Here is a 21,258-nt window from a genome sequence, read left to right as displayed (position 1 = left end):
AAATTCAAACTATTCTTTTTCTCTTCTATGATGGAGGATTCAAAAGTGGGAAGCTGGAGGATTTGGGGAGCAGAATGTTCAATTTTAAGTTTAGCAACCTTTTCTACCATAAAAGGGGCCTTCTGAAATGGTTTCCATTCATTTCCCCATTTGACCTCTGAGTCTAATAATTGTAGGTGGGGAAGGGAGGTTACTGCAGGTAAACCCAGCACACTTGATGTGTATTTAGAAAGGCAATAGAATTATGTATTTTTAGTCTGAGTGGAATATTTTTGGAAAACATTTTGTCCTCCAGATCAGTTGTTTTGCCTACATGCTGTCAAATGCTTACGTTCGAACAGACCATATAAAGCTGCTTATTGCTATTCTACAAATACGCTGATGTGTTTTGATCCTTTCATGCAATCCAATTAAGTTCTAAAATATTAGTTCATTCACTTTCATTAGCAAACCAAAATGAATAACCAACCATTAACCTTAATGAAACCGAGCATATTTTTAACTCTTATTTTTTACAACAGTTTAACAAATTCTTGAAACTGACAGGGACTATGACAGAATGGTGTTTTTATTTCCCACTGGTAATTACTGATTTCATTGAAAAAGAATAAAGAAACATTGTCACCATGAATGCATCAGAGTATGGGTTGTCTACACATCTGGCTGTAGCAGTGGGCATCTTACTACCCTCGGCAAAGCAAGAATAGCTGGGAATTTCCCACAAGTTTTCATGTACATAAGAGCACTGAAGTGGGTAAATGTCTTCTACAATATTTTGGACACATCCCAGATTGTCAGAAAAACGAAATGCTTTAAAATTGCAATGATGTCAAGTTTATTGCATGAGGCAGCCTTTCTCCTTCTTAAAACTCAAAAGATTACTATAGATTGTGGAATGCCACATTTAAAGTTTTTATGTTAACAGTAGGTTTTCTTTTTATCAAATTTTCCCAGTCTTCACAAGGTCTATTCCTACCTCATAAAAAATGGAAGCATTCTAAACTTTATATACATTACAGATATTTACAAGTCTGTCTTATCTGTCTAAACTGCCTGTAAAGCCCAAAAATGCTTGCAAAAAGTAGAGAAGCAGAAGACAATTTCTGAATACTCTGAACAAATTTAGAATATTAATAGTAAGGTGATGTGAACATAGTGAAGCAGATAGACACTTTTGGGCTTCAAAATGAAGAAAGGCAGCAACATCACAGAACTGACTAAAGTGTCTTTTGCCAGATTAAAGGCTAGGGCTATGTTTTCCCTAAGGTTGCCAATTTACAGGTCCTGGGAAGCTCCCAGAATTACAAGGGAGCTCCTGGAGAAAATGGCAGCTTCAGAGAGTGGCCTCTATGACATCACATCCATTCTGAGCTCCCTCCTTATATTTTACCCCCAAACCTCCAGGGATTTCCCAATTTGGAGCAGGCAATCCACTCTCAGTGTTTTCTTGGGGTCTGTGGAACCACAAAAGCAAACATGTAGTATAATAATCAAAAGATACCATGGGCTGTGTAAAAAATTATTTAGTAAAAAAGATGGGAAGACAGAGTTCTTCCTTCAAAAGCCCTTTAAGTATTTCTGCAGGAAATTGCTTTAATCCCTATTTACATTTAATGCCTTTCCTAGTCACACAGAAACATCAGAAGCAGTTTCAAATGCCTTTGTGGGTTAGAATGTGACACCTGAATTACACTTCTCAATTGTTTATGGAGTTTGGAAGTAAAAAGTTATTTAAAAACTTGAGCTATCATAATTTTTCAAATTGTTTAAAGGTCTAGCCTTTCTTCTAACACACCAAAAGGAGAGCCAACTAGTCCATTCATAAGATGAAATTCAATTTGTCTTCGTAATTAACATGTAATGCCGCTGATTTTAAATATGTGGCGATATACCAGATATCAGCTCTCAAATAACAGTTTAGTAAAATTAACTGTTAGTCCAGAAAATCTATTACCTTGAAGTGATCTGGCCACTTCCAAAAATAACAAAAAAATGGATTAAATAACTTCAATGCTATTCACAAATCATTCATTCCAACAACAATTTTAGTCAAGGGCCATGAAAATCGGTGGATTGCGCTGAAACATTAGAAAGAGTTTGAATTCAATGACAGTCCTCTTTAAGGCTATGTCGACACTAAAATATAAACTCGTTTTAAACTGGTGGGACTATCATGGCTTTCCCTATAAAACTGTAGCACTGTTGGGGCATTTTACATGTTTAGTCTTTCAGAGAAGAAAAGCTTTCAAATTCTAAAAGAGCACCATTTTCCAAGTTGATCTCTAGAGCAGGCACAACCTGCAGTTTCTATTTAATTGCACCGGAGTAATAATATGTCTTGAATGAATTGCTTAAAGGTAACGAAACTGGGGAGCACATCTTAAGACCTCAATGTTGACTTATCTAGTTTGAAGCTGGTATAATATTGCAGCAGCATCAGAGCAATAAATCTTGTCTATTAATAGTAATATTAGAATCTCTTGGCCCATACTTTTTTTAAAGGTATGAATTAGTCTTCATGTATATTTTGAGATAGCATTTAAGTAGATTTTGCCTATTTTGGAAGTGTGCTGAGATATCACATCTATTTCGATATTAAATATGGGTGCTGTCATTAAGAACCTTATGAAAAGTCTCGTTCATATCTACTGGATGATTTGTGAATATTTATAACTTAGCTGTTATAAATACAAAAATAATCCATCTCCATGCTACACACTACACTCCAGTTTTGTTTAGGTTTAAAAATTTGAATACAAAAGAGTGCAAAAATGTGATGTTTGGTAACGTTACTGGAACTTCAAAACAAGAAGACAGTGTTTCTTCAAACCCTTGTTAGGAAGAAAACGGCAACAAAAAACTTTCCAGTCTGAGAACACCACTGTCTCAAATTTTGCAGGTTATAAAATTTTTTTACAGCCAAAATACAAACCCCTGTAAAAATGGGATATACAATGAGTACGTTCTCCAGACTCTTGGTTATAGCAGTACATATACGTTCAACTATAATACACATATACATTATTAGCTACTTTCTCAGGGTTGTCACCCAGAGAATGTTTTATTCTTTATAAAAACTCATTAATATTAAAAAGTTGCACTTCTCTTGCACCTTCCCCATAAACAATATAATTTTGCACAATTCTAAAAGCTACAGCTATGACTACAATTAACATTCAGAATACATTCAAGATAGGGAAGAAAGGACAGTTACTTAGACTGAAACACACTAACCATTATATTGGGACTTAAAACAGCAGCAGCTGATGGAAAATGTGATCTAGCCAGTCTTTTAGCTTATTCAGCATTGTATTACTGAACCCAGATATTGTAAAATCTGTCATTCGGACTACAGTCAACCCTTCTGAGCACATCAGTAAATTATTTTAAACTTTGTGCTATATCATTAGGCATTAACAGCGGTTACCTCCATTTTTTCCTGTAAAACATAGGCCTGTGTGCCACAGAGAACAACATAAATTATATTAATTGGAAATCAGTTGCCAACATTGTTTGACGGTTACAGCCAAACTAATGCTATCACCTTTTTTAGATATGGTTCATCTCTCAGTATATAGTTTTGACTCTGAAAATGAATCAAGGAATGAATACAAGGGAAAAAATAATAAAGGCTCTCTTTGTACATTGCGCACATTCGCAAAGGCAACGATTTCTAATTCTTTTCTTTCAGTGCAAACAAATTTATTGGCTGTTCTGCTGCATAGCCTAATTTCAGATTTTCCCCCCCTGTAAATAATGAAGTTGTGAACTCAGTGACCTAATGCAAATGTAAGCTGTCAGAACAAAGGAAAGGAAAAACAAGCTCGTTTCGATGAGTTCTCTCAGGACCTTGTGAAAACAACACAAAGAGAAAGGCACAAGGCTCAGATCTCATTGATAGTTCTCTCAGAAGGGCAGTACTCCGAGGTTCCCGGGGATGACACGTAGAATGACTGGGTTTTCCTTTTTAACCTGGCTCGCTTGTTAGCCAGGGAGAGACTGCGGCGGCTTGAATTGATTATTTCTGAAATGAACTTCTTGCAGTCCACACACACCTCCATGGTGCTCCAGTCCTCCATTAGCTCTTTTGGAAACAGGGCTTCTTCGTCAGATTTATCTACAGATTTGGCCTTTGAGGACAACCTGAAAACAAGATATAATTTCATTCGCATTAGCATTCTTCCAATTGGGCTGAAAAGGTGATTTTTGTCTGACCTACAAGAACAAAGTAATCTCTCTCAAGGCCTTTTCTAAATCCTGACCTACTGAGAAAAGGAAAAAGACCGAGACAAAGGCTATTTCCACACAGGTCGATAACAGCGCCCCAGGGACGCTAAAAACTGCATCCCTGAGGAGGAGTTCGCACGGCCGGCGCTGCTGCATTGCAGCGGCACCGTCCTTGCACCCCCAAGCAGCGCAAAGGCGCTGATTTCAAACCCCGCTCAGGGAGCGAGGTTTTTGCAAAGCAGTGTCTTCCCGCTGGTGCGATGTGAACAGCACCGGTGGGAAGACGCTGTTTTCCCTGGCCCCTCCACTCACCCCTTCTGGCAGCGTCGCTCTGGAGGGACAAGCCCACGCTGCCCTCCGATCCCTGGAGGTCGGAGGGCAGCATGGGCGTGTGCCTCCAGCTCTCCAGAGCGACACTGCCAGAAGAGGTGAGTGGAGGGGACCGAAGGAGAGACAGCTCCATGCGGAGCTGCCTTTCCTGCTGGGGAGGAAATTGGGGCTGCTCGCACGCTATGGTGCAAACAGCCCCCGAGCCTCCACCAACATAATTTATGTCGGTGGAGGTTCGTTTCCGCCTGTGTGCGGAAAGGGCCTTAGAAATTAATTGACATGGTGGCCAAGTGATAATTAATGGTAATACAAGCAGCATTCAGATGTTACAATAAACTGGCTTATTTTAATCACTGTTTGTTGCATAAACCCCGTTTAGCCTACCAGATGTGTTTATAAATCCCAGTTAGTATGCTGTTATATCCTTTCCTATATCCCCAAGCTCTCTTGGTAAAGAGAGCTTCCTATCCCAAGCTCTCTTGGTAAAGGGGTATACTACTGATTACATTTTTTTTTAACAAACTGGTCCAGGTTTATCAATTTATATTATTAATACAATTGTATAGTACATAAATTAAACAAACACATGGGAAAATGATCAGCAAATGTAACATGAAATTGATATATAAGTGTGGAAATTTTATTTCAAATGGGTTTCAACTTTCTCTATTTGTTTAATGATCTGCAAAAACGCAAACCAGTAAACTAGCTAAAATATACCATACACTATTGATGGTAACTGTTTGGACTGCAGAACTGAAAATGTAATCCCCCCATGTATGGTAAACATGCCCTCAAGCAGCTACCTGTTGGCAAATGGTAGTAGACTGGATTTCAAATGGTAAGGATTCAAATTATCTGTTACTCCAGAATTACTCAAGTATGTGGCAGAGATTCCAAACACATTTACAAAGTTTGTATTTGCCTCCTAGTGGAAAAAATTATTAGCTCAAGTGTGGATGGATCACTTAAAATAATTTAATGTGATCAAAGTAATAGTAAGAAGGGAAATCTGATTAAATTATGTTTATGGAAATCAGCAACACAACACTCGTAAAAAGTAAAATGAAATGTTATGTACATAATCGAGTTAATACAGTAAAGCCATAATTTAAAAAGGGAAAAGGAAAAAGCAATTCTTCTAGATTAGTAAAAGTAATTATTTTAGATTAGATTTGTAGAAGCTAAAAATCTTACATCTTTGTGTAAGACATAACAAAACCATTTTATCATTTATGAGTACAGAAGCATAACACTACAAATCCACAAATAATAACTTAATTCTGTTTCAAAAGATAAACGGTCCTAAGCAATTGCAACAAAGCTTAGCTTCTGCCATCTTAACAACAAATCTAGTGAAGCACAAACTTGCACATGGAAGAACCTGTTTCATCAGATGCACTTTATTCTGGACAATTAATGTATTTATCTTAGACTGCTTCACTATTGGGAAGAAAATGTAAGGTAAAGATTTAGCATGTAACGAGATGGTTAAAAGACAAAAAATTTTTAATATAGTGTTCACCAGCATTTTTAAAAGGTAATAGTTGGCAGCCAGAGAACTAACTCCATGCACAAAGAAGGTGGCAACGCCAATTTTCCTATCAAGCAGCAACAACTTCTGCTTCAAGAAATGACACTTCAGAAACTCCATGAACTTTGAGGTCATTATTTGGGAAGTGAAATTTGAGATCATGATCTGGGAAGTGGCACTGCAGTTTCCACTGGAATGGGGAAAATGGGGAAACTGTGCAGGTTCCCCTGGATACTAGCCACAGTTCACATCCCTAACAATGTAAAACCTATGGAATGTAAAATTCAAAAGCAGCTTTTGGTAACTAGATTTCTACAACAGTCTTTATCAGAAGCAACTCTTACCTGGATATGCCTCTTAATGACCGGTGATGGCTCGTGGAAGGTTTATCTGGCCTCATAAAACTCTCTCCTCTCTGCAAAGCAGAAGGCCCCAGAGAAAAGATAGGAAGAGTAGAATATGGTTTTGATGGCAGGCGCATCTGTCACAGGAGTAAGGAGAATAAAAATATGAGAGACCATTATCCAGAGGCCCTGTGGACCATCATGCAAGCTGTGCAGCACCTGGCTCTATCTCAGCATCTTCCGAATAATGTTGGCTATTCCTAAATAAGAATGTTGTGACTCCCTGACACAAGTACACTTTACAAAAGCACTACTCCAACAGTTTCCATTCGTCATCTATGGAGAATTCCATAGGAACTAAATGAAAACATCTGTGGTATATACAAATACTGCAAATGTTGTAAGAACAGGAATAAAAGATGAGTTCATGAATGCTAATGTGTGTTCGTGTAACATGCATTAAAAGCAGGGACATTAGTAAACAGATATCTTTAACTGGCTGCTGTGGGTTTTCTGGGCTTTGTGGCTGTGGTCTGGTAGCTTCTTGCTCCTAACAGTTTGCCCGAATCTACTGCTGGCACTTTAAGGCCTTTTATAGGACTAGTGTGGGAGGATGCTGGAGTTGAGTGTCACCATTTTGAAGGAAAGCAGCTTTATCCCAATCCCATTGGCAGCAGGTAAATTTTTCACACAGAGGCTTTGCCTGCAGCTATCAAGCTGTTTTCCTTTTAAGCTTTAGTTTGCTCTTTGGAAATTTTGAGTGCCCCACAAGCCATGCCTGGAAAGCTCCAAACGAAGAGGGGACACACAGTGTGCCACCTGGAGAAAAATCCCTGTGCGTCAATACTAATAAAGCCTTCATTCCAGTTTTATTTTTCTTGTTATAGTTTGTAGTTCTTCTACATTTTTTGACAACAGCAACAACAAAAGAAAAAAGAAATGGATAAATGTAGTGAAGTCTTTCAAGTAGAGAGAAGAACCAGAAGGTTTTTCTAATCTTACCTTTTTACAACAATGTGAGCATACTGGCCTACAAAGGAAAAAGAAAATACATTACTCATTTTATCTGCAAGGGCATCACAGGATGTGTCTCTTCAAAAGTTTTATATAATGCCTTGTAAAAATGTTTTAAAAGCTACATACTATTTTTGAATCTCAGTGACAATTTCATCTTTAGTTCAAACACCCCTTGCCAGAACCTATATCTGGAATTGTTGCGGTGAGAAGGTGTGAATATATACCAAGGGATGGGCTGAGGTTGCCAAGTTCCCACCACCCTAAATCTCATTGGGCAGGGCTTAATAATGTACAACAAATACAAATACAATACCTTTAATGGCATATAAAAAGTGGTAAAATGCAAATTATGTTAAAACCAATTGACTAAAATTTACACAAAGGTTTCACCCTTGATCCAAGTGCCTTTGTTAAAAACCTGGCAACTGATTCAGTAGTGTTGGGATGATGGTCACTAAGCAAGTATGAAACTATTTCCTTGTCTGATCTCACTGAAAATTTCTTCAAGATGGCCTCGCTTAATAATGTATTGAATACATGTACTAACAGCAGTGCTTCTGCACACCACTAGAAATCTACTGTTCTTTTATGTTTTTGTCTCAGGAGATGTTACACAGGGTAGGATTTAAAACTATGTTGGAAATGCTGTGGTGGAGGTAGTGAGATAATAATCAGTGTCTTGATTGTGTAAAAGAGCGTTGCTAAGTTACACCTGAGTGCAAATTGTTTTTTCCAGCCCATAAATTCTTAGAAAGCTCTCTCAAGCAGTTTTTTTTTGGAGAAATAGCATATACATTTTCTAAATAAATAATCTCTTAATACCAGGAATTTGTATGTGGGGATAACCATACAGTGAAGGAAAAGCACTCTGAACATATGTAGTGTCTGCTACATTACAGAGAGAATTATTGGTCTGAATTTATTACTTTTTCTGCAGAGAACATTTTTGGAGTTTAAACCTGCCTATACTTCTTCAGTCCTTCAGCTCTAATTCCAGATTAAGGGAGAGGTAAGTACTGGAGTTTGACACTGGTTACTCACTAGTCATTCTGAACATACTCAGAGACATATTCTTTCAAAAAGACGAATTACTACAAGATAGTTTGAAATTAATGATTAAAATTAGGTTCCAGGCATAGTAAAAAACCCTGGCGTCACTGACTTCTGAGGCAAATTTCCCACTACAGACAGAATAGGCAAGTCCAAGATAGTATAAATCTCACTCCAGTTTTTTGTCCAGTGTTCTCACAACACTGTGGACACTTAAGAGGTCAGAAATAAACAAGAAAGAAGGGCACAAGAAGAAAAATTATGAGACAGAGAAGAAGAGCTATGGACAGGAAAGGGTTAACTGGCTCAGCTCCAGCCATCTTGCAGCTTCTTCCCTCACACAGAAATTTGAGCAGGGTGGGGGAGAGTTTAACATATTTCTGGAGCAGGGGGCGGGCATTGTCCTGGCATGCCCCCGTCCTCTGATCACCTACGAACCTGGCTAGAACAACAGCCAGGCTTCAGAGAATTATGTAGTACAAAGTAGGGATGGTTTCATGAAAACACTGTGGCATGCCCAATTTCCAACTTTACCACCACACTAGAAGGATCCCTAATTTTAGGAGTAGCTTAGGATAGGTGGTCTTTGAGCTTCCACAAGCAGCAATATAAATGTTTGCCAAGTTCTGGAAGTCACATACTAAATCTTAGTGACAGCTTGCTACATTTCTGTTCTCCTAAATGAAAAATTAATTCCAGATTTTGGCCCTCAGACCCCACTGAGAATCTACATAAGCACTCTCTTACTTAATGGGTCTCTAAGAGTGTAGTCAGCAGATTATTTTAAATGGCTGCTATGAGAAACTAATAGAAACCTTCTTCTTAAGTGCAGTATTGAAGTCAGTGTAATTATATTTATGGCTTTTCATTATTATAATATTTATCACACAAGTAGTTTTTATTAGCATAGGAGCCGCATAGTGTAGTGGTTAAGTGCTTGCACTGCCACTCACAAGGTCAGGAGTTCGAGCCCCCTGTGGGTCAGATATCCTGGCAGCTGGCTCATGGTCAACTCAGCCATCCATCCATTTCTTGGTTGGTAAATGCATACCTAGCTCATAGCTAGGGGGTAAAGAATAGCTGGGGAAAGCAATGGCAAACTACCCCACAAAAGAGGCTTGCCTATGAAATCACTGCTCGCAGTGCTACCCCAGGGTCAGACACGACTGAAGGGGAAACTTTACCTTAGTTTTTATTAATGGGGTCTGTGAAGAACCATTAATCTATTTCCTGGTATTAAGAAAGATGCTGTGTTGGGAAAAGTGGTTCTGAGAAACTTGTGAATTCATGTAGATACATTATCTTTTTATACAACTAACTATATGTATTTCCATAGAATCTAAAAGTATCTTTATTCTATTTAACTTGCACAACATAACATAGGTACAATATAGGCTTATTTTCTAGAAAGGTACAAAAAAGTTGCCTTGTTCAGTCTTTTTTCCTTCTCAATTACTTTGTCACCTTTTCCTCCCTCAACTTCAAAACGAACAAAATGTGAAAATGGTACAGGTGAATAAAACAAAATGGTATATCAAAGAATTGGCTTTCACTATTTAAGAGTTTCTACTGGCATCAAAGTACTTACCTTTTACAAAACTGACAGGTATAGGACCAGGTGAAGAAAGAAAACCTCCGTGTTCGGCAACAAAAACAGAGCTACAAAAGTCGAGAAGAAATGAGTCCACAATATTAGTAGCTCTTCCTGGAAATATATCTTTATAGGGGCACCACTAAAGAAACTGAAATTTAACTACCCATTTGACTGATTTACAACAGCCTTGTGCATGTTTACTTGGAAACGAGTTCCACTATTTCCATAGACGCCTACTCCCAGGTAAATGCACACAGGATTGCAGCCTTAATCAGGGCAATAAACTTTGTTTAAATGAAGGGCATTTCTCATGTTTTTAGAATATTTCAAAATATTAATGGTTGAATTCTTTAATACAGTTCTAATTTTCTATTTGAAGGGTCTCCAACAACATTAAGAATTTTTATCCGCACTCCACTTTCAGATCTTGGGAAAAACAGCAAACTCAAGCATACCTTTCCTTTCTTGAGGGCAGTATAGACATCTTTATACTGCTGATACTTCTCTAGTTCTGCCTTCACTAGCACTTGGCGGATGTGCATTACTTCCTCCACTGTGAGAGCCAGGCATTCTACTGGGTAACAAAACTCTTCCTGTAAATCAAAAATCTCTATTAGATAAGTAGTATCTTCCAGCAACCTGTCTACAGAACCAATCACCTGGTTAGTAATTTGACAGAAGAAAGATTTCACCATCCATACCAGAATAATACTTTGTGATCCAGAAGCATCATGAGTTTCAAACCAGCCAAGAGCCTGGATGCGCAATTCAACTGCTTCAACATCCATTTAAGAATCTATTGCCATTTGTCAAGCCCACCTCTATTGTTTCAGTATTGTTTTATAACCTAAGATTTGATGTGCAAAGATGCAACACAATGAAGCTTGTCACTGAAAACATGTTATTCTCACCAAAGCTGCTTTGATACTCTGATGCCTAGGGCAGCCGGAGACATGATTAGTACCCAGAACCAAATAATTCTTTATTCTGTGGTATCACATTAGTTACATGCAAATCTAACTATTCAAGTATGTACAGGGGCCACCATACATATCCTCTTTTCTCCACAAAATGTTAACAGTAGTTTTTAAAACCTCAAACATCTTTACATTGCAGGCTATAATAGCAGAAGTGTGTATGATTCCATTATTGAGACCTCCGTGCCAAAGAATGAGTGTATACCACATGTAGAGCTGTTTACCAGCACAGAAAATCATGAGAATATTTTACATCAGTGAGAGTATTCCATCTGTATTAAGGGTACCACAGAATAAAAATGCCCATTCCCGATTACAGCTCTGTTACTGATTGTATAGATCTAGGTGAAAGACTGAACTCTTTTCGTGTATTCCTACCATTTTACGCTATGCAGTTATTTTTGCAATCTGGCATGTCAGCACCATTTCTGCCCAATCATAGGGCAGCTCATAAGATCAAGGCTTAGAGATGGTGACATGTGCATGGAACACCTACCAGTGCTCCCTGGTGGAAGTGGGACTTTAGTTCAGCCAATGCCTAAATTCTGCCAGCACGTGCAAACATACTCCTATAGATTTGAAAATCCAATTACTAAACAAAATTAATAATCCAGATCATTTGCATTTTTTTGTTTTACATAGCTTTAACATTATTCTGTCTTTCACTTAGAAAGAAAAAATCAGTTATGATGCAGATCTGGCAAACATAAGCTTTTAGGAGTCACCAAATTTGGAAGAATTTCTGCCTTACCTATCTAGAAAGGGAACATAAAGACACTTCATCCTGCTTCAGTTATTCGCAAACATCTTAAAATTCAATTAAAATTTCCTATATAATCATTCCTTTGTTCCCCTGGTTTTCTGGCAAGTCAAATTTCTGTACAGCTTGCTCTGTGAGTGACTGGGTTCCAAAGCAAATGAAATGTCTTTCCTTACTAGAGACAAATTATATATTCTTAGGATTAAACTAGATACAGCAGTGACAGATCTATTTGTTTAAACATGGGAGTGTTCCCATCACTTATAAAGCAAAATGCTGGGATCTGATTACTGCAGGACAAGAGTAAGTGAGACCCTACCCTACCCCCTTCACTGCAGGCTGTCCTTCTGCAAAAAAATTTCTCCTCAGCTGAACTGTTGACACTGGAAGTGAACCTAGAAGGGAGAGAAGTACTTGCGGCAAGAGACTGCAGGAAGGTAACCAACAGGTGGAATAGGAGCTGTCATCTCCCCTCGTTCATTTTTCTCTAAAAATTGGACCCTCCTATGTACACACATGCACATCCAGGGACAGTCATTATCATATATCTTGTTTGGCCCTTTGTAATGTTTATTGGATCTGTGACAGGGGTAGGAGGAAGCAAGTGTGAGATAAAGATTATGGCAGAAGATCAGAATGACCCATGCAGTATTTTCTACTGTGATACCTAAAAATCTACATGTCTGTTGGTCAACTGAAGAGCTATCCTGACTGGGATTTTGAAGGTTTGTTTTCTTGGAGCAAACTCCATTGTAATATCAAACACGGTTTTTGACTCTGCCCCTAGTTTCAAAAACAGATTGCTTTGTAAACATGGGGGAAGTGTTTGGAAAACAGTCCCTCAAATCAAATGGAAACTGCTTCCTTGTAAGTATTATTAGGTATTATTCCACAAGGGTGTGTTCACATACTTTAGGTCTGAAGATTTTTAGAAACACATCTAAGGACTTTTTTCAAGAAATATTTATTATTTTTTAAAAGAAATATTTATTTGAAAGCGGAATGGTTAAATGAGAGGAGAATGTTTATAGATGCACGTGTATCAAACATGCCAGGCTTTGTAGAACTTGGCATGCCACAGTTTCCTGCAGCTCCCTATCAAGTGTACATTCAGTGACAAACCCAGTTTTACTACCATTTACTATATAGAATGGCCCAACTACTAGTCTCCAAAAGATATGCTTTTTAAAGACTTTCTTAAAATCCTTCCCTCAGCTATCATTATTGACAGTGAACAATTAAAAGACCAATAATTGTATATTTTATTATATGTTGTGTACTGTGTGTCACTCTGGAGGTTTGAAATAAGTGTATAACTGATGAAGAACAAACCACAAACATGCTGATTTTGTTTCTTATTTGAAGATTCTCATTTGTGATATTATTGTACAATAGGAATAGGAAACTCATTTGTTTCCTTCTTGCGGTCATAAAAATTAGCGTTCTTTTCAAATGTGTAAAAATATACAGGCAAAAGAAATAAAATGCACAAACAAGAATGATGAAATTAAACAAGGACAACCAAACTGGAATGCAACATTAAACATTTTTTGCGTTAACCCCCCTAAATTATTTGGCAGACAAAATTTGACATTTTGCAAAAAGATTCCATATGAATTAAAAAAAACATTTAAACCAAATCATGGAATAATCCAACTAAAATTGATTAAAAGTAATATTCAGAAATAATGTTTCAAACTTCCATAAATCAGCCACATCATGTTAATGAGGATTATATTTAATTGAATGTACTATAACACTACCCAAGTGGTTTTCAGATTTGGTAGATTATACCATTACTGAATATTTAATACTGTCTGAATTTGAAGTTGAACCAATACTAATACTGAAGATAACTACATATTAGTATAAACACTAGCACTGCTGAGTTGGATCCAAAGTCTTCTACAAACAGAAAGGCACTTGTGGTCACATGGGGAGGGACGGATTTTGCCAATACTTGCTGTTTCCTATTGCAGACTGCCTTGCTGTTCCTCAGGGTTCACCAGCTCCACAGGTGCTGAATTTTGGAAAGCCCAGCATGCTCTCCCAGGAAGTGGGGAGGCAGGAAGGATTTGTCCTCCTTGCAGCCCTTATGATCCCACCCACAAATTTAGAATGGCAATGAAGCTATTAGAAACGTCTTACAGAACATTCTAGGATACAGTATACAAACCTGAAGAGTGAGAAGGAAAATGACACACATGGTGATTTTAACTCAAGAAGTCTGTAGCTGAAGGAGATTTTTCATCACATGATTTTAGTAGGTCTTCACTGGATAACTTTTTATTTCTCAAAATACTGATCAGGGTTTAAAGAACTTTAGCATCAGTTCCATAAGCTCTAAGTGCTCATTCTTTCCAATAGCAACCTCTATTTTTGAATGCAGACTGTTTATGAAACTTGAAGCAGTTTGATATTTTTGGGAGCCAGCTATTAAAAGAAAAAACAAGCAAAAGCGTATCCTGAACTAGTCTAAAGCTGCTTGTATGAGCTTAGCAGCTCTTTGGATCCTGGTTATTTTTATTCCAATTACATGAAAATACAGCTCAAAACAATGGAAAACTTGACTGCAAATCATTATTATTGTGGTACATTTCTCGAACAATTTCTATTGAAAAGTATGAGAGTGGTGTCAGAGCCCTTGCATTATAGTACTTAATGTCAACAGGCCCCCTTTCTACCTAAATATCTAATAAATTCAACCTCTATCAGCTATGAGTGAAAATTTCAATATGGAGACACTGACTCATCAATGATTGTAATTACCTTAGAAATACCTCAGGAACTTATGCTAGACAAGTAAAGGGAAAGCCATCCAGCTCTTCCCTACATTCAGTGCAAAACCCCACTGGGAAATTATTTTTACTGAAAGGTGAAACACATAATCCATATGGGACAGCCTCTCTGAGGACTCTGAGATCCTTGGCCACGTGCCAAATTAAATCCTGTGGCTTCAAGTCATGAATGGGAGGTTTTGCACTCTGCCACTCATCAACGGCATCAGCCCTTTTTCTATCTCTTAGGAGGGCTTGAAAAGGTGGAAGAAGAATCCTCCTCAGCCTATTCAAGTGAGGCTCAAATATGCTAATGTAAGCCTCACAGATCTACCCCTTCTAATTCCACAATATGTCTTCCTGGACTCCACTGCTCCTTCTGGCAACCAGTCTAGCCTGCTTCCTGGTGTGCTGGCTTCTAGTGTCATGTTTAGTTGCCAGAGCAACAGCCCTCTGTGTTTGCTCAGGCTGTGAGGCCAGCTCCATCTTTGGCCATTCACTTGTTCCCTTTTTTAGGGCTACACCCAGTCACACACGCCCATTCCAAACTGCTCCCTTGGTGATCTGGTAGGGTGGGTGCCCAGAATTCCCGGTAGCAGTTTTATATATACAGTTCCTTCCACTAGAGGAGCTCTTAGACTAGTGCACATATAAGTTATTGCTTATCTCTCCTTCTCTATGCACCTAGTTTGCTACGTCAGTAGGCGACGATCCTTGCTAATGAGACAGTATTGATGACTTCTACTAATCAGACCGAATTCTACTAGTTGAGGCATTTTGTCAGTGGAAAGGAACTTTATATCTAGTATTCCAGTGCTGATAAAGTGGTGCAGCGGCTTACTGGATAGGACTGATAATAGCTCAGGCAGAACATATATTCTCATGAAAATGAATACAGAAATTATATTAATTCAACTGAAAATTGTAAACATTATTCAGGGTAAGATCAGTAGACAAAGGTCCCATGGGATGAACCCTACATTATAAATAAACTTGGGATTGGGTATAAGGATTTCTATCTCCAGTTGTTCAGTACCGGGGGGGGTGGGGGATCATGAACTCATTTTTGGAGAAAGATGTTCAACAGTTCAGATACACTTAAACAACCCTCATAATCACAGATGTTTCTTAAACATCTATGATTTATCAACTCTGTTTAAACATTTGCTTTCTGTGTGCATGAAAAATATGTTGAACAATGTATAAATAACAGAACTTGGGCAAAAAATGGCATGCTTGGTTTCAAATACAGGTAATTTGTAATTTCTTCTGAACTGGTTTTCAACTCCTAATTTGATTAGTTCAAGCTTCTGAAAACTTGTTTCCTATGATGTTGCATTTTTAGTTTGCTGTCCTTTCACATGTGATTTTTGTTCCCCAGTAAATTGATTAGATTATCTACACATGCACATAAGATGTTGAAATCAATTAGAATCTAGTGACAACCTAAGCAGTTAATTCTGTCATGGTTTAGAAAGCTCCTCCCATTCTTGATCAAAAAGAAAGATGCATATAACCAGTGTTTCTAAAGCCAGCAGAATGAGGCAAACCTTTTGGGGTATCCACTTGTTGTTAAAAGCTTTCTCAAACAGAAAATATATAGTTCTCACCACCCCAAACAGGGCTACTTCAAAAAGATGGGAGCTAAGATGAGAGGCAGTATATATGGTTGAAAATTGTGTTTTGAACATCATCCTTGGAAAGAAACTTGTTATCCTGGGAACCTGAACAACAAATAGGAAGTAGAAAAGGAAATGCTGGACATCAATAAAATGTTTATCAGGGGCTTTGGATCATGTAACCTGAGTTCCAGCGCTACTAGCCCCATCAGCATAGTAGGAAGCCAGTTCAAAATAAAAAGGTTTTCCTGCTAATTCTGCTAAAAAAAACCCAAGCAATAGCCTGTAACTTTTCACTGAAAATGATAAGCATTAAACAATGAAGTCTCTTTCATCTTTGCCATCATCGGAGCAGAAGAAAAGCAATTAAAATCCATCAATCCTGAGAGAATGGGTGACTTAAGTACAGTGTTACATTTAAACTGAAAAATACCTTGAACTTATCTGTACCATTTTCTTTATAATGTCACTAGCCATGGAATTGCAGTGTTAAAGTTATATCTTAAAAACAGATAAGGCAATTATTAACTGCGTAAAATTCAATTTAATGTCTGGAATAGGTGGTTAAATTACTTTACAGAAATTACTGTACAGAATTTTCTTTAAATGCTGATTAGGAAATGTTGTCATGTATTTCCCCTAGGGGGCACTATCGAACAGCTGACACATTGTATTGTTGAAGGCTTTCACAGCCGGAATCACTGGGGTGCTGTGTTGTTTCCAGGCTGTATGGCCGTATTCTAGCAGCATTCTCTCCTGATGTTTTGCCTGCATCTGTGGCTGGCATCTTCAGAGGATCCTCTCAAGATGCCAGCCACAGATGCTGAAATAACAATCAGGAAAAGAATGCTGCTAGAAGTACCATACAGCCCTTAAACCATACAACTTACCCAATATTATAGAATCACTTAAAGCAGATGAAACATTGCCCCTTTTTGCCTTTCCTTTGACATCTTCTTTGGGAACGGTATGATTCACAGTTATATCGAAATATGGACGTCGCATGTATAAATGCGTTATTGCTTGACTGTCTATTTTATTGCCAATACATTATGTGCCCTGCATTCTGGGGCACATACTGATCACTGTCATGCATCCTTCTTTCATGCATGTATACAAATCTACCATTTTAGAAAAAAGGCATGAATTGAGTCTGTCACTTTATAGGCAATAGCAGAATGACAAGCTGGGTGGTAAAGTTCTTTGGCACATATAAACTTTAATAATTTGCACATATTACTTCGTTTACAATCCATTAGCTATAATAATAATTTTCTTTACATTTCTGCTTTACTGCTTTACTGATCAATTCAACTATATTTTTCTAGATTAATTAGATTACTTACACAAAGCCTCCTCATTGTCATAAAGGCTAAACAGCAACATAATCAGAGTGATATCATTTACCTTTCAAGCAGTATAAGATGTACACATATTAGAAAATTCATTAATTCAGACTTGTAAAATTCCTGTTCACCCAATCAGGTTAACTTTTTTTTTTAAAAAAATGAGGTATTAATCCATAATTCTTGCTTACTCTTACCTTAGCTTAACCTCATAAAGTAGTAATGTAGCCTCCTCCAAACAGGGGCTAAGTGTTAAAACCAAACTTGCACCCATTTGCAGCTCACAGTAACAGAAGACAGGAAGAAATCTGGGGGGAGTATTTACTCTTATCTTAACAAAATGAATGTAAGTGTCAAATTCTTCAGTAGTAAGTCTGTTTTTTTAACTGTCCATAACATACCACAGCCATTGAGAAATATCTTACTAAGTGGCTACTAAAATGCTCAGCTACCTCAGACATTCACGAACAAACATTATCTTTAAGTGGCTACAGCAAAAACTGCCCAGTTAACATGGCTAAAATTTTGATTTGCTGGTAATTTTATTTCTGAAAATCTTTTGGTGTATGGCCTGCAGGTTATTAAATCTCAATAAAGGAAAAATGTGTGGTGGATAAAAAGTATAAAATGTCATCAGATTATATTAAACAAGAATGGGACATGGTTGTTGTTGTTTTTAAGCAGAAAGGTTTTCCAGGTTTAAACAACATCAGAGTCATGACAGGACATGTTCATCTGAAATGTTTTTGCATAAAACTGCTTCAATCTTTCTGTATGTTAATTATTAAATCACGTTTGGAATGTTCTCTCTCCCTCTCAGGTGTGAAATAATTGATCTCCTAAACTAACTTGAGGGGGGGAATCCTCTTGTGCTGTGCTCTTCATGTGGTACTGATAAATGAACTTAAGGTTACTGTGCCTCATTCATAGGATCACAAGCTGCACTCTAGTTAGAATAGTATGACAAAAACATATTTAAGTCCTCCTGCGGAAAGGGAGTTGTCCTCAATATCAGTGAAGTATATTAATTAATATCAACTAACCTCAGCTCCTTGGAGAGCTGGAATCAGAAACATAGCCTCTTAAGTCAAAGAAAAATAAGGTCTCACTTTAAAACCAATCAATTCTACTCAGAGGACTCAAAGAGTTGGCACACATACTCTTTTCTCTCGAAACTGGAATTTTTCTTTCACCCTATCTCAGTTCTAAAGAGTACTTGAAGGGCCTTTTGGCAAAGAACAAGAGACCAGAAAGTGAATTTGGATCTCTCAAAGGAAATTGAAAGGCATTTAAGCACCATGCCAGCTCCAAGGCAGGCATTTTGTTCCCCTATGACACTTACACACTGTCGGAAAACTGCTTTCAGTTAGAGCCAATTGACTGAATGTACTTTCTTTTCATGTAGAAACATATTTTTTTTGCCTCAGTGGATTCAATATTATAATGTCATCACATGCTGATCTAGGCTCCTTAATCAAACTAACTTTAAACAAGTCAGTGGGGAAAAAAATCCCAAACTTCAATAATAAAGTACTGGAAAAATAATACAAATCTATTCATTTTCACTTGGAACACTAATAAAGGTCTATTGTTTGGAAATCATATTAGTTTTACTAGGATCTATCAAAGTTTATCGAGAAATAATCACAGTGATGAAAACCTGGATAAGAAAGTTCAGAGTTGTATAATTCGGGCGTTTCCTTTCAGTTCTTTCAAGACAAAGCCCAAGTGCTGATCCAAACTTCCACCATGTTCAAGATGGTACTGCATTTGAGGTTTTGTCACAGCAGTTTTTAGGTGTCATTTTGCTCTCTTCACTGCTGTGGAGCTGCTATATCTGTACTCTTCAGCCAATATTGAACATAATCTACTATGCTACTTACAAGAGACCTGGAGTTCTGTTTTGTAGGTGGCAGGAATTGTCGTACATTGGTTGGCGTTTCTTTTTCAATGGAGTGTCGCCTCTGAGGTGGTTGCCTCCTCTCTGGCTGTGGTGTGGACGATATTGGCAGGAATTTCGGAGGCACTACAAGTTTAATAAGCATTAATTAGCACCAAACAGCAGTTTAATGTCAAAGGACCATTAATTGCAGAATACTGGTAATCCAGAATTGTTTTCTGATGAGACTGTAGTGATGCTTCTACAATTCTGACATGCTAATAAAATGTCCTGAAATGTCTTTATAGTGATGGTTACACATCCTGTTAAATAAAGTTACCTCATGACATTGGCTTGGCTTCACCAGAGCACTTCCATGGGGAGAAGAATTTTGGTCCACGGAACGCAAGTTTCTTGCCTCACCCCTTTTGCTACAGCCCACAATGCCCCCACCTTGGTATAATATTCTAGCAGTATTGGGGGCATTTGAAGCTGCAGTAGAAGGTGAAGCAGTTAAAATTCCTTTCTTCCTCACTGAAAAGGATGGACCCAACCTCTTTACAACTACATCATCCCTCCATTTATAAAAAAAATTTAACAAAAAAAAATAACAGAAACAACAACTCCCAAGCTTCCATTCAGTGTCATCCTATTTTGCAGGTAGCTCAGTATCAGGCATGGCCTCTGTTCAGTGCAGGTGGGCCATACAGTGTAAAAAAAGGAAGTGCTTGCACACATGTTGACAGAGGATGCCCAAGATCATCTCGTCATATGTTCATCTCACATTGCCAACACAAATCCACAAGCTTAACTGCCCAATCCAGAGCAGGGCGGAAGGATGAATCCACACAGATGTGCTGCAGGCCCATATTGATGTGTCTGCCACCTTCACTGGCACAAGGAGCACCCTGCCAATGGAGGGGGGAAAGACGCCAGCATCTGAGCACTCCACAGCTCCAAAATGCAGAAGGGGGCACTGCCATGGAGAACTGCTGGTGTCCAAGCAGACACTGACGTGGGAGGGAAGGGAATGGGGCATTCATGGGGGTTGATCTGACTCTAATTGGTTCCACCTGGGCTTTCAAGCTGGGACTGCTGTGGCAGGGACCTTGGACTTACACGAGCCAAAAGGGTAACGTAACTCTGTTGAGTCCTAGAGAGGGCTTTTCAGACAACCAAGGGGTTTTTCTCTTTATGCTGCACACCAGCGCCACCTGAAAGCCCTCAGGAGGCGGTGTGGCAGCGGAGGCATCTTTGGATGTGGTGACCCTTAGATTGGACTGCCTATAATGTCAGTACCAGACCCCTGCTGTCCCATGCTAGAAACTCTGGGAATGAAGCATCAATCGATAGGAATGAGGACTCTCTGAAGTTACAGAGGACTCTTTGCAACAGATAATTCATACAGAAGAAAAAAACTGGAAACAAATGCAACGCAGCTTTTCATGTAGTCTAAATATCTGTGATTCCATTTTGCACCACAATTTCAGGTGGTTTCACCCAATGAGCACAAAAGGTGGTACACTACAGTATTATGGCTCCCAGGTAACCAGAACACCACTTCACAGACAGACAGGTTTAGTTTAGTACAAAAGTCTAAGGTACTATCTTTCCCAGCCATGTTGCTTTTTACCATTCTTTACCCTGACTGTCACACTGTTCGGTCTAGATTGTAAACTAAGGTTTTGGGAATCCTAGATAGTTTCTATATCCCAGACAGATGCCAAAGGATTCTGAATGGCAGACTCTAGCTTTTGTCCTGCTCAAACTCTTGATTTTTGCTCTCATATTGCTATTATCTACT

The 21,258-nt window shown here is 38.2% G+C and overlaps 1 protein-coding gene across 4 annotated transcripts in view; it reads right to left on the bottom strand.

The window, feature by feature from the left end:
- Positions 1-550: 550 nt before the first annotated feature.
- SPIRE1 (spire type actin nucleation factor 1) overlaps positions 551-21,258 on the bottom strand; it is a 107,632-nt gene continuing 86,924 nt past the window's right edge. For 2 of the 4 annotated variants that reach the window (XM_048507611.1, XM_048507612.1), the window contains 7 exons: positions 19,459-19,601; positions 16,161-16,334; positions 10,552-10,689; positions 10,091-10,161; positions 7,438-7,465; positions 6,436-6,572; positions 551-4,143 (listed from right to left, as the gene is read on the bottom strand). In XM_048507611.1, coding sequence (XP_048363568.1) covers positions 3,885-4,143; positions 6,436-6,572; positions 7,438-7,465; positions 10,091-10,161; positions 10,552-10,689; positions 16,161-16,334; positions 19,459-19,601 — 950 coding nt within the window. In that variant the 3' untranslated portion in view covers positions 551-3,884. The remainder of the gene's footprint in view (positions 4,144-6,435; positions 6,573-7,437; positions 7,466-10,090; positions 10,162-10,551; positions 10,690-16,160; positions 16,335-19,458; positions 19,602-21,258) is intronic. The other 2 variants (XM_048507613.1, XM_048507614.1) reach the window with 1 other exon arrangement.

This window comes from Sphaerodactylus townsendi, linkage group LG09, assembly GCF_021028975.2.
Source record: "Sphaerodactylus townsendi isolate TG3544 linkage group LG09, MPM_Stown_v2.3, whole genome shotgun sequence".
Classification (NCBI taxonomy): domain Eukaryota; kingdom Metazoa; phylum Chordata; class Lepidosauria; order Squamata; family Sphaerodactylidae; genus Sphaerodactylus; species Sphaerodactylus townsendi.
The sequence above is the reverse complement of the archived record's forward strand: the minus strand, read 5'-3'. Positions and strand labels throughout refer to the sequence as shown.